Genomic DNA, 13,654 nt, shown 5'->3' with positions numbered 1-13,654 from the left:
AAGCGAAGTTGGACCCCGCCCCATACCGCTGCTTTTCTCCTCCGCTGTGCGTGCGAGGGACGTCGGGGGCGGTGCCGCAGCAGTTGCCCCTGGTAACGGGGGAGGCAGGAGGAGGAGGAGGAGGCGGAGGAGGAGGAGGAGGGACTCGGCGGGAGGATGGTGAGTGTAGGGGCCCGAGCCCCTCTAGAGCCGGCGGGTCGCCTCCCTCCCGTCCCCAGATCCAGGGCGGGGCACTGCGTTTAAATCCGAGGAGGGAATGGGATGGCGCTCAGCCTGTGGTCTGGGTTCTGGATTGGTTTCGGGGGCGGCAGGGAGCCCCGAGGGTGGGCCCTGGAGGGAGGCCTGGGTCTGGGGAGGAAGGCGGGGTTTGCGATGGGTCCTAGGCTAGGGGAAGGGGCTGGCCGAGTGCGTGGATGACCTGAGCTCCATCATTAGTCTGGGGATAGGGCTGAAGATGGATCCGAGAACTGCGAAGAGCTGTCTCCTCACGCAGGCTTAGATCTTCCGGGGAATTGGCCTCCCCGCGCCGCAGGATAATGGGGTCCACATGGGGCCCAGCCAGAAGCGGGGAGAAGGGCCCGCTACGGTCTTTGAGATCACCCCGGCGGCATCAAGGGAGAGAGTAGCCTAGCTCTCCTCTTCCTTGCGTTGCGCGGGTTGCTGGATGAGGCGGGGAGGGATTAAGTCCCTGGACACAAAGAGGTGTCTCTTGGAAAGGATGCTTGGTAGATTTTTACGACGTCGCAATGTCTGCAGACCCGAATTATATATTTGCTGAGAGTTCTGCAAGGTCTGGTTGTTGATGACCCATTTTTCGTTCTATGTTTAATCCGTGTTGGTAGAGGCGAATTAGCTGCCTAGTTCTTAGCATTTCCTTTGAAACCTGTTGCAATCCCCTTTTGCATTTGACCTCACCAGGATCAAAGGTCTTAATCCCAGTTTGGGGTCGCTAAACTAAATGGGATGAACCTTTTCTCTGTCAGCTAAAATTAAACTTTCTCATTGTAAATCACAATATGTGACTGATTTGACCATTGACACTCAGTTTCTTATTGACTTTTGTGCAGTTAAGTAGAAAGAGCAAAAATGAAATTGAGTGCTTTTAGAGCTAGTGAAAGAAAAATATGATTTTAAAGCAGGTAGGTTGACTTACCAACTGCAAAGAGCCAGTTATAGTTATTGCCTTATCCTATCCTGTAGTCCCTTCTTATGACTTTTTAAAATGGGGAATAACTTCTGTTGATTTGTGAATGAAAATCTAGATGTCCAACAGAGAAAAATGCATGTCATTGGTCAGATTTACTCCAAGGAGTTAATTTTGACAAGTGTTTTCTTTCTATTAATCGTTTATACATGAGCTGTCCATTTAAAGGCTAAGTTTATCCCAACAAATGAGTGCAAACATAAATATTTACATAGAAAATAACTAAAATTGAAATGAAAAAGGCATGCAAAAAAATCAGAGAATGAGATTTGTCATTATAGATGAGAAACATGAGAGTTGGCTAACTTTACCCAGTTTTATCAATTAAGTGAACTGTATAATTTCATGATTGCTTAATTTATAATTATAGGCCTCAATAAATTAACCACTACTCATGTTTCCAGGTGCAAACTGGCACTGTGTACACCAAAATGACAGTGTATATGTAACACTGTTATATACAATTGTTGTATGTGATTTTTTAAATGATCAAAACAGATTTTTTTTTTCCTTAAAATGAACAATAAGAAATTAGGACAGGACTGGGGCAGTAGCTCAGTGGTAGAGAGCTTGCCTAGCACGTATGAGGCACTGGGTTCAATCCTCAGCACCACATAAACATTTAAAAAATATATGAAATAAAGGTATTGTGTGTGCATCTACAACTAAAAATGTTTTTTTTTAAAAAAAAGAAAGAAATTAGGGCAAATTATTCTGGGTTCTTTATCTGTTTTCTAAAACATTTTCCCCCCATCCAAAAATGTGAGCTATTGTTAGAAATGGAAGTGGAGGGCTGGGGTTGTGGCTCGCTCAGTGGTAGAGTGTTCACCTAGCACACTCGAGGCACTGGGTTTGATCCTCAGCACCACATACAAATGAAATAAAGATATTGTGTCCACCTACAACTAAAAAATAAATGTTAAAAAAAAAGAAATGGAATGTAACACTGAATTTAAATGGTCAGTGGTATGATAAAGTGTGTCAAGTCGTATCCATGAGCCCCTATAATTAACTGTACAGCTGAAGAGTGAGCACTAGGCTTTTGTTTCTTTGTTTTAAAAACTTCAGCTATGACTAATATATTTTTTATTTGAATTGGGGCAACAAAAAATTATTATGAATTTCTCTGAACATTTAGGGTCAGCTGTTTTACCCCTGCCTTATGACACCAAGTTCTTTTTTTTTTTTTTCTTTTTTGTGGTACTGGGGATTGAACCCAAGGGTGCTCTACACTGAGATACATTCCCAGCCTTTGAGACAGGGTCTTGCAAAATTACCCAGACTAGCCTCAAATTTGTGGTCCTCCTGTCTCAGCCACTGGATTACAGACTTGCACCACCAAAACCCTGACACCACGTTCTTGATGAAATACTAAGATGGCTAATTATGGCACATAATTAACAACTGTTATTTAATATATAACTAAATTCAGTAATTATTTATGAAGTACTTTTTACACACATACTTTCTACATATGGTAGTGACCAGGCATGTTCAACACTTGACAATTGTTCCCAACTGTATTCATGTTTTCTGGTCAGAAAATGGTCCATAAATAATACACCAACACAGTGACACACACATGGAAACCCAGCTACTTACAGGGGGATCACAGGCTCAGGGCTAACCTGGGCAACTTAGTGAGACCCTGTCTCAAAATAAAATGAGTTGGGGACCTAGCCCAGTGATAGACCTTTCCTGGATTACAAAAATGTGGGGGCTGGGGCTCAGTGGTAGAGCAATGCTCAGTATGTGGATAGCCATACCATCCCCAGCACCACACAAAATTTATATAGTTAAAAAATATATATATATACACACACACACACAAATTGTGTTATTTTTTATTTTTTTTAAAGAGAATTTTTTAATATTTATTTTTTAGTTTTTTGGTGGATACAACATCTTTATTTTATTTTTATGTGGTGCTGAGGATCGAATCCAGCGCCCCGCGCATGCCAGGCAAGCATGTTACCACTTGAGCCACATCCCCAGCCCCACATTGTTTTATTGTTTTGAATGACTGCTATGCATCATGCTTTACATCTGTTATTTAGTCCTTGTAATATTTTTCTTGAGGTGTAAGTATTGTTCCCATTTTCTGGATGGAATTGTGCCCACAGTTACTCACACAGGGAAGCTGAATATGGTCTGAAACTCTAAAGCCCACAATGTTTTTTATTTATTTGTTTTCTGGTACTAGGGATTGAATTCAGGGGCTCTTTACCATAAGATCCATGCTCAGCCCTTTTCGTTTTTTTTTTTTTTTTAAAGAGAGAGTGAGAGAGGAGAGAGAGAGAGAGAGAATTTTTAATATTTATTTCTTAGTTCTCAGCGGACACAACATCTTTGTTGGTATGTGGTGCTGAGGATCGAACCCTGGCCGCACGCATGCCAGGCGAGCGCGCTACCGCTTGAGCCACATCCCCAGCCCCCCTTTTCATTTTTTTACTTTGAGACAGGGTCTTGCTAAGTTTCTGAGGCTAGCCTCCAACTTAGAATCCTCCTGCCTCAGCCCCCAAATAGTTAGGATTACAGGTATTTGCCACTGTACCTGGCAATAGTTCTGTTTAAAGGTTTAAAGAAGTAAAAAGAAATGACAGACACTTCCATTTAAGCTAGGTATGGGGAGTGTATTATTTGACACTTTACTTAGTAGTTTTAATATATTTAAATTTTAGCCTCTCCTTACAAATATATATATATATATATATATATATATATATATATATATATTCACACACACACACTCACACACACATATATGTATGTCCTTGCTAGTTGGGTTAATATGATTCTGTATAGCATTTGCACTTGTCTTCCCTAGGCCATTCTGGAGTTAGATATATATATATATACACACACACACACACACACATACATACATACATGAACAACAATACCTTTATTTATTTATTTTTGTATGGTGCTGAGGATCAAACCCAGTGCCTCACATGAGCTAGGCAAGTTCTTTACCACTGAGCCTCAAACCCAGCCCCCATATATTTTCTTTTTTTTTTTTTTAAACTTCTTTTTTTTTTTAAAGAGAGAGAGAGAATTTTTTTAAGAGAGAGTGAGAAGAGAGAGAGAGAGAGAGAATTTTCAACATTTATTTATTTATTTATTTTTAGTTCTCGGCGGACACAACATCTTTGTTGGTGTGTGGTGCTGAGGATCGAACCCGGGCCGCACGCATGCCAGGCGAGCGCGCTACCGCTTGAGCCACATCCCCAGCCCCATATATTTTCATATACCAAAAAATTCCTCTCCCCCTCCACCACTCTGGTTTCTTTCAATGACCTAATTTGTATCATTTAGGTCAGTATGCCAAGCCTGTGCCAGGAGTTGAGTTTAAGCTGATTTTGAAGCAGATAAAATGTCTGTCGTCAGTAGCACATCTATTTATGATTTACTGGCAGAAAAGTTTGTTTAAATGTTTTGTGGGTGAGTCAGATCACTTTTGTCCACCAGAGTGCAGAGAACTTACATACATACATGCTGATAACACATACATACCATTAGCTGAAGTTCTTGTTTCTTATTAGTTTTATTTAATGTCATAGGAAGGTTAATCCTACATAAAGATCATCCCTGTTTTGCTCACTGTAGTGCTTGAGGCACAATGTGGATGTTAATGGTAATTGACATGAATGGCTATTTGAGCCAAAAATATATTTTAAAAATTAATTTTGTTGTATTTATACTGTGCAACTCAGCTCCATCATAAATTTAACTTCTAATGTTGTTTCTTCATTTGACATTTAAAATAAAGTATGGCACAACAGATAGGAGCATAGAATACACTTATTCTGTCTTTCATCCAGCCTCTTAAATCAGCTTAAGATGTACCTTTCAGGCAGAACCCTGATATCTATAAATATCCTCTTCCCTGTTTAGCAAACCCCATAATCCCACGATCCCCTGTCCTTGCTGGTTGGGTTAATATGATTCTGTGTAGCATTTGCACTTGTCTTCCCTAGGCCATTCTGGAGATGCCATTTATCATTTTGCTGGAAGAAAATATTAGCTGAACTTTCCATTTCTATGTAATTTCACTTAAAGATGAAGCATCTGACATTATTGTTTCCTAATAAGGAAGATTACTCAAAAATTAGAAATATAGAAGTACTGGGGCTGGGGCCGGGGCTCAGTGGGAGAGTACTTGCCTGGCATGTGTGAGGCTCTGGGTTCAATTCTCAGCACCGAATATAAATAAATGAATAAAATAAAGGTCCATCAACATCTAAAAAAATAAAAAAGAAAGAAATGTAGAAGTACTTGTTCTATACCGTTAGATTAGTCAAATCTATGTATAGTTAGAATGATTCCTTTCTTATCTGTACTTTGTTTCTCTTCTTTTATGATGAATAAAAATTGTTTTTCTCTTAATTATTTAATTTCAAATATAATATGTGTATGAAAGGTCTCAGCCTGTAGACGGCAGTATTTTTAGTATTTTTTAAAAGAGATGCATGATGAAAAGCCCAAAACATTAAACTTAATAATATTTTATAAGCAATGGACCTTCCTTCACAATTTCTACACTAATAGATAATGCATGAGAACTTTGCCTGTATGTCATTTAATGTATTAATTTGATAAATTTCCTGTTTTAGAATTTATTATGAGAGCTAATAAGGGTTAGGGTTGCGGCTCAGTGGTAGAGTACTTGTCTAGCACACAAGATCCTGGGTTCCATTCTCAGCACTTCATTAATAAATAAATAAAATAAAGGTCCATTGACAACTAAAAACAAAAAATTTTTTAAAAAAGAGGTAATGAGATCCTTTCTTTTCACATCCAATTTGGAACTCAGGATGAGAAGTATGATGTGTTTTCCCTGTTCTTAACCTTTTTATATCACCAGTTCCCTAAGGATCTCAGAATTATAATTTTAACTGTTCTAAAAGGTGGTATTATAAATGAGTGATTGCAATATAGCTAATAGAAACCCAGGAGACGTCTTATAAATATATTTTTTGGAGGAAGGGGGTCCCAGGATTTTACTCAGGGGCATTTAACCACTGAGCCACATCCCCAGCCCTTTTTTAATATTTATTTATTTTTTATTATTTAATTAAATTAATTTATTTATTTTGGGTACTGGGGATTGAACTCAGGGGCACTCAAAAACTGAGCCACATCCCTAGTCCTTTCTGTATTTTACTTGTGTGGGTGTAGTGTGTGGGGGGGTGTGGGGTGTGTGTGTGTGTAGTGTGTGTAGTGCTGGGGATTGAACCCCGGGCCTTGTGCATGCAAAGCAAGCACTCTACCAACTGAGCTATATCCTCAGCCCCCCCTTTCTGTATTTTATTTAGAGATAGGGTCTCACCAAGTTGCTTAGCACCTCACTTTTTCTGAGGCTGGCTTTGAACTTGTGATCCTCCTGCCTCAGCCTCTGGGATTATAGGTGTGGGCCACTGTACCCCGGTCTCACTAAGTTGCTTAAGGCCTCTCTAAATTGCTAAGGCTGACTTTGAACTTGCAAACCTCCTGCCTCAGCCTCCCAAATCACTGGGATTATGGGCATGCGCCACTGTGCCTGGAATAAATATAATATTAAGATGGAATGGTGTCAAAGTATTCAAGGCCAGATGAGATAAAAACAAAAGAAAAACAAGAAGATAAAAAGGGGCACTGGGGATGTACCTCTATAGTAGAGCACTTCCCTAGCATATACAAGACCCAGGACTCAATCCCTAGTACTGAGAGAAAAAAAAAAAAATCCTGCTTTTAACAAAAGGTTATGCCTATCTTTGTTTGAAATCTATGCAGTCTCTCCTAAATCTTTTGGCATAAAATATGTCTGTCTTAGACTAAACCTTCCAATTCATTGCTGGAAAAAAAATTGAGGCATACAGAGGTTAATGTCCTTAGGAAGTCAGTGCAAATACAATACCAGAGTGGTAAACATAGAGTCTCTGAGGCAGAAAGGAGTTCTTGACAATTATGCATATTTGCATATCATTGTCCAAAGACCTAATTGTTGAGAATTATTTCATGGAAGTATTATTTGATCTTAGTGAACAAACTGGTTTGAATTATTGCCTGGTGCAATGCGGATGATAAATACAACCATTTTATGTAATTCTAAGATTCAGCTTGAAGGAATTTCTACCCTGGCGGAGAGATTAGATTGTATGCCCTTTAAACTCTTGGATCCTTTGATTCTTGTTGTAGCCATGCTTCATTAGAACAAGATTGTCAGATGTAGGATGGAACAAATAACTATCTTATAAAATTTGTCTTGGCTAAAAAACAAAATGGCTTAAGTTTGTAAGTGTAGCTCAGTGGTAGAGTGCTTGCCTAGCATGTGTGAGTCTCTGAGTTTGGTCCCCAGCACCAAGAAAACAAAAACAACCCTGGTTAAATTTTGATGTTTTTTGCATCATGAATGCCTTTTACAGTTCCCTATTGCCTAACTTCTCTGTTGTATCAGATTTATCATCCAAAAACCAGATAATCAATACTGTGTACCTAAAATTAGATGATGATTGAGTATTTTGAATGAAGAAGTATTAAACATGAACTGTAATAGGTCGAGTCTTAAACACAGAGGAGTCCGGCTACAATTTCATACAACCTTTTTGTGTGGTGCCTTAAAATCTTGCATTAACTTTGGGTAGATGATTCTATTTACTTGAACAACTGTTATCTGGTATCTAATAAGTGCCAGGCATTGCGGGAGACAGAAGCTATCATCCTTACCCACTAAAAACTTCACTATAGAAAAGGAGAAAATACAAAAATCAGTTACCTAATCTGATATGATGAGCGTGAAGAGCTTTAGGAACACAGGTGGGGTAGTAGTTCGCACTTCCACAAGATTTGGGGTGATTGCTAAACTGGATTAATAGTAGGAGCAGAAATAAGACATGCATTAGAGTGGAAAGTAATAGTATAAGCTCTCCATAACCAAGAACTTATAAGGAGAAGTCATTCTGATATGCTGTAATATCAAAGTTACTGCCCCCAAAATAATCTGTCTCCTTCATGGTTGTTTAAGGGCTTACTCTCCATTTTGCGCAAATTGAAAAGTGCGCCAGACCAGGAGGTGAGAATTCTTCTCCTGGGCTTGGATAATGCTGGCAAGACCACTCTGCTGAAGCAGCTTGCATCTGAAGACATCAGCCACATCACCCCTACGCAGGTGAGCACTTCCTTGGTTCCAGGTGCTATGTGACACAAGGAAAATGACAGTAGCAGTGGGAGAGACAAAATAAGAAATATGGTTTTGTCCACTTCCAAGGGTTGTTTCTTTTTTTTTTTTTAAAGAGAGAGTGAGAGAGGAGAGAGAGTGAGAGAGAGAATTTTTAATATTTATTTTTTAGTTCTCGGCGGACACAACATCTTTGTTGGTATGTGGTGCTGAGGATCGAACCCGGGCCGCACGCATGCCAGGCGAGCGCGCTACCGCTTGAGCCACATCCCCAGCCCCCCAAGGGTTGTTTCTAAGCAGTCTATTTGGTCTAAAAATAATCACATTTTATACATTATATGAAGACATGCCATGCATAGAGCAGTGCAATTCATAGAGATGGAAAGTAGACTGACAATTACTGAAGCTGGGCAGGGGGAATGGGAAGTTTTGTTTAATGGATACAAAGACAGTTTTGCAAGGTGAAAACAGTTCTATGGATGGATGTACACCTTGTGAGTGTACCTAATGGCAATCACCTGTACACTTTAAAATAGTTAAGAAGACACATTTTATATTATGTATATTCTACCAAAATGTATGTATGTATGTATGTATGTATATATATATATATATATATATATATATACATACACACACACACATATTTTTGTATCAAGATAATAAATTATTTCAGATCTAAGTGATTATATATATTATATATGCCTTTTTTCTTTTTCCTCATGCTGGGGATTGAACCAAGAACCTTCAGACATGTTAGGCAAGCACTCTACCACTCAACTGCACCTTGAGCCTTATATTCTTTTTTTTTTCCCCCCTTTGTGGTACTGGAGATTGAACCTAATGCCTCACACCTCTTAGGCAAATGCTCTTCCACTGAGCTAAGTCCCCAGCACACACACACACCCTTTTTTTTTTTTTTTTTTTTTTTTTTGGTACCAGGGATTAAACCCAGAGGTGTAACCACTTAGCTACATCCCCACCCTTTTTATTTTTTATTTTGAGACAGGATCTTGCTAAATTGCTGAGACTGTCTTTGAACTTGCAGTCCTCTTGCCTCATCTGCCCAGATCTCTGGGATTATAGGGATGCACCACCATGCCAAGCCCAGCCTTTTTTATTTTTATTTTTATGTTTTGGGGTATTGGGGATCAAACCCAGGGCCTTGTGCATGCAAAGCAAGCACTCTACCAACTGAGATATATCCCCAGCCATTAAAATTATAAAAACAAAGCTTTATTCTGATTAATACATGTAGAAAATACAAAGAACATATAAAATACTAAAGAATATTCTGAGAAAAACCCACTGTTGCTGTTTTAGTGTGTGTTTTTCAGACAATATGTTTCAATTTTTAAAATAAAAAACAAAGCCAGGTTTACTGGTGCATGCCTATATTCCCAACTACTTGGTAAGCTGAGACAGGAAGATGGCAGGTTGGAGACCAACTTTGGAAATTTAAAAAGAACCTGTCTCAAAATAAAAATAAATTAGGGCTGGGGTTGTGACTTAGGGGTAGACAGCTTGCCTAGCATGCATGAGGCACTGGGTTCGATCCTCAGCACCACATAAAAATCAACAAATAAAAAAAAAATTTAAACGACTGAGAATAAAGTTCAGTGGTAGAGTACCTGTGGGTTTAATCTCTAGTATTACATACAAAAATAATAATTAAAAAAAATTGTTTGGATGCCATGGCACACATGAGGATCGTGACTTCAAAGCCAGCCTCAGAAACTTAGTGAGGCACTTAGCAACTAAGAAAGACCCTGTCTCTAAATAAAATACAAAAAGGGTTTAGGGTTGTAGCTCAGTGGTAGAGCACTTGCCTATCACATGTGAAGCACTGGGTTCAATCCTCAGCACCACATAAAAATAAGTAAATAAAATAAAGGTATTGTGTCCATCTACAGCCAAAAAAAATATTTAAAAAAAAAAAAAAGGGAGCCAGGTGCGGTGGTGCACACCTGTAATCCCAGTGGTTCTGGAGGCTGAGACAGGAGGATCGCAAGTTCAAAGCCAGCCTCAGTAACTGCGAGGCACTAAGCAACTCAGTGAGGCCCTGTCTCTAAATAAAATACAAAATAGGGCTGGGGATGTGGCTCAGTGGTTGAGTGCCCCTTAGTTCAATCCCTGGTACCAAAAAATAAATGGAGGGAGAGGGCTGGAAGGGCTGGGGATGTTGCTCAGTGGTTAGGCAACTCTGAGTTCAACCCTCAGTACCAAAAAGAAAACAAACAAAAAAAAAAATTAAATTTTAAAAACCAATTTAAATCCAGCCTGAACAATCTTATTTTTTCCTAAGCAAGAAAAACATAAAGGATAAGGCAATGGTGTTGCTCACAGAGGGAGGTATAAGGACAAGTCCTGATTGGAAAGACATTAATAGGCTTCTTTGGGCCTCATTCCCCATAAGAAATCCTGAGAAAACTTAACTTTGGGCCAAGCTGATAGGGACAGCCCACTGGGCTTAGTCACTTCAAAGTGTTTGAATATTAGAGATTTTTTTTTTTAACCAAAACCAGCATTTTCTACCATTGTACTGTGATAAGATCGTGACTTCAGGTTTGAATGGCAGTGCTGATGTATTTCATGGCATATGAATCTTAGTGATGCACAACTTTTTGCAGAAAAGTCATTTTAACTGCTACCAAATGAACAATTTTACAGCTTTTGAACAAATTTAATGTATAGCCCAAGGAGGAGCAAATTACAGCAGTCTAGCCTAGAAGGGCTGAAAACACATATTAGTGTGTCAGGATTTCTGCCAGAAAAAGAACAGCTATGTTAGTACTAGCACTAGACTGTATTTCTCAAGAGCATTAAAAAGACTTCCATTCTGCAAACAGTAATGAACTCAAAATTATGAACCCAAAGTTCCAGTTCTAACCTTTAGGCTTTGTTTGGGTGTTTTAGGTGACTCTGTTATTACAACATGTCAAGGTTTGATGTTTATTCTTTAAAAAGAAACTTATGGTATCCTTGTTTAACATTAGGCTATTATAATAAATTTAGAATGTATAAATAAATTACATTAGGAAACTAGAAATCACAATGCCCAATGTAACCACTGTTAACACAGGATTGTATTCATTCAATTTTAATGTTTGGGTTTTTCTTATGAATATGAGTGTGTGTATGTGTGTGTGTGTGTGTACATACATATATATGTATATCCAATGTACATATACTTTGAAAATAAAAAGTGGCAAAAATATTTTAAAAATAAAAATAAAAAGCAGCTCATACAGAATACACTATTTTTTAATAACAAAGCAATAATATCTTTCTATGTTGTTTATATATGTAATTCACATTTCCAAATGTTTGTACTCATTCGTTATTATTTCCTTAGAATAATTTCCTAGTAGATTTGTTGGGTCCGATGGTATACAATTTAAGGCAGTTGTTAAGTACAGTCAAATTCCAAGATTTACTGTTCCCTGCTTCATTTTAGAAAGGATTTGATATTCCTGGGCTTGATGTTTAATATCATTGTTGAGTGTAGGAGTTTTAAACGCACAAAAGTCATTTTGTCAGTGAGTCGCAATGTAGCTGCTGCTCATGATGAGCTTAAACATTTTCCTTTAGAGTTTTTAAACTTCTAGTTTGTTTAGTCATTGGCATTTTAAAGGAGCAATAGTCAGTATCATCCCTGGTTATCCTCAGTGGCTATTCCTCAGTGGGAATTGGTGGCAGTGATCCTGTATGATGGCACTGTGCCTTGTCCTTCTGTGCTAGGCAGGAGTATTGGCAAGCTGCCAGATGAGGGAATGTTTATGGAGGCGTCCTCAGGCCCACTGAACTCCAGTTATTCAGGATGAAATGTCTCTTCTTCAGTAGTGAACTGCTGCTTGGATTTTTTTTCAAATCTTTGTTTCCCTGTATCTTTTTTGTAGTTGTAGATGGACAGCATGCCTTTATTTGATTTGTTTATTTTTATTCGGTGCTGAGGATCAAACCCAGTTCCTCACACGCGCTAGGCAAGCGCTCTGCCACAGGGCTACAGCCCCAGCCCCTCCCTGTATCATTTTTGCAAGAAGTTTTGTTTTTGTTTTTGTTTTTGTTTTAATTCTTGCTCGTGAAATGCCTTCTCTCTGAACCCCAAAGGTCTTATTAATTTGTTTCCCTCCACGCTAACTCCCAACTGGCCATTCTGCTTGTCCCCAATTTGCTCACCTTGAGTAACTGTCCTAAAAAATGAATACTTTGTTTTTAGGTTCATCAGAGATACCCATTAAAATGCAGTTTCAAATGACCACCTGTCTGCTTGTCGTTTCCCTCCCTGTAGTCGGGGCCCCACTTCAGAGGTTGGACATGCTGTCCCAGGAGGCCTCACCTCCCCACTGCACCCACACCCCACTTAGGAAACCAGTTTCCCCCGGTGTCCTCAGTTCAGCTCACTCTTTTTCCTGGTTAATCCATTTGACAAAATGGATTATTTTGAGTTATACTTAGTCTAATCTCCAGATTTGTAGCTGTTGTCTCTTTTTAAACTTAGCATTTGTTCTTTCCTGGTGTTTTTAGAGTAAGCTTCTGGTTTTATGTTAGTTATATATAATGCCCTGTTAAATTTACCATCCTGAGCACTCAGCAGGGGGATGTGGTCTCTGTTGATCATAGGTCTTCAGCTTGTGTGTTTTGTGTGTGTGTGTGGGGGGGGGGGGGGTTCTGGGTATGGAGCCCAGGACCTCGTGCATATGAGGCAAACACTGTACCTCTAAGCTATACCGACAGCCATTTTTTCTATTATAGAAAATATCATGTTAGCCCTGACATTTTTAGCCCTGATTCCACAACCTGAGTGAAATAAGCATGTGTAAATATGTTTTCTTTCACATTACCATAAACCATTTTCAGTAGTAACAGTATCTCATCTGGAGAAAAAAAAAACTATTATATCTGGCAGAGTACTTCAGTTGGTTTTGTGGGGGTTTTAGTTCACTTTGGTTTTTGTTTTATTGGTACTGGGGTTGAACCTAAGGACATTCTATCACTGAGCTGTATCCCTTTTTGTTTCTTATTTTGATACAGCCTCTCCCTAATTGTCCAGTCTGGCCTCAAACTTGCAATCCTCCTGCCTCAGCCTCCCAAGTAGCTGGAATTACAGGCATACACCACCAAGGCTGGCCTGAATAAATATTTAAAATAATCCTAGGTGCTAAGGGTATAATTCAGTGGTAGAACATGTATCTAGTATATTTGAGACCCTGGGTTTAAGCCCCAGCTCATGTGCATGCATCTCCACAGACAAACTATTAAATGTAATTTCATTAAAATTAATGAAACTT

The 13,654-nt window shown here is 38.9% G+C and overlaps 1 protein-coding gene across 1 annotated transcript in view; it reads left to right on the top strand.

The window, feature by feature from the left end:
• The first annotated feature begins 31 nt into the window (after positions 1 to 31).
• ARL3 (ARF like GTPase 3) overlaps positions 32 to 13,654 on the top strand; it is a 42,444-nt gene continuing 28,821 nt past the window's right edge. Inside the window, exons 1-2 of the mRNA XM_081267953.1 lie at positions 32 to 159; positions 8,211 to 8,354. Coding sequence (XP_081124079.1) covers positions 157 to 159; positions 8,211 to 8,354 — 147 coding nt within the window. The 5' untranslated portion in view covers positions 32 to 156. The remainder of the gene's footprint in view (positions 160 to 8,210; positions 8,355 to 13,654) is intronic.

Source organism: Spermophilus citellus, assembly GCF_964194105.1.
Source record: "Spermophilus citellus genome assembly, chromosome: 15".
NCBI lineage: Eukaryota > Metazoa > Chordata > Mammalia > Rodentia > Sciuridae > Spermophilus > Spermophilus citellus.
Note: the sequence above shows the minus strand (reverse complement) of the source record. Positions and strands in the feature narration are given on the sequence as shown.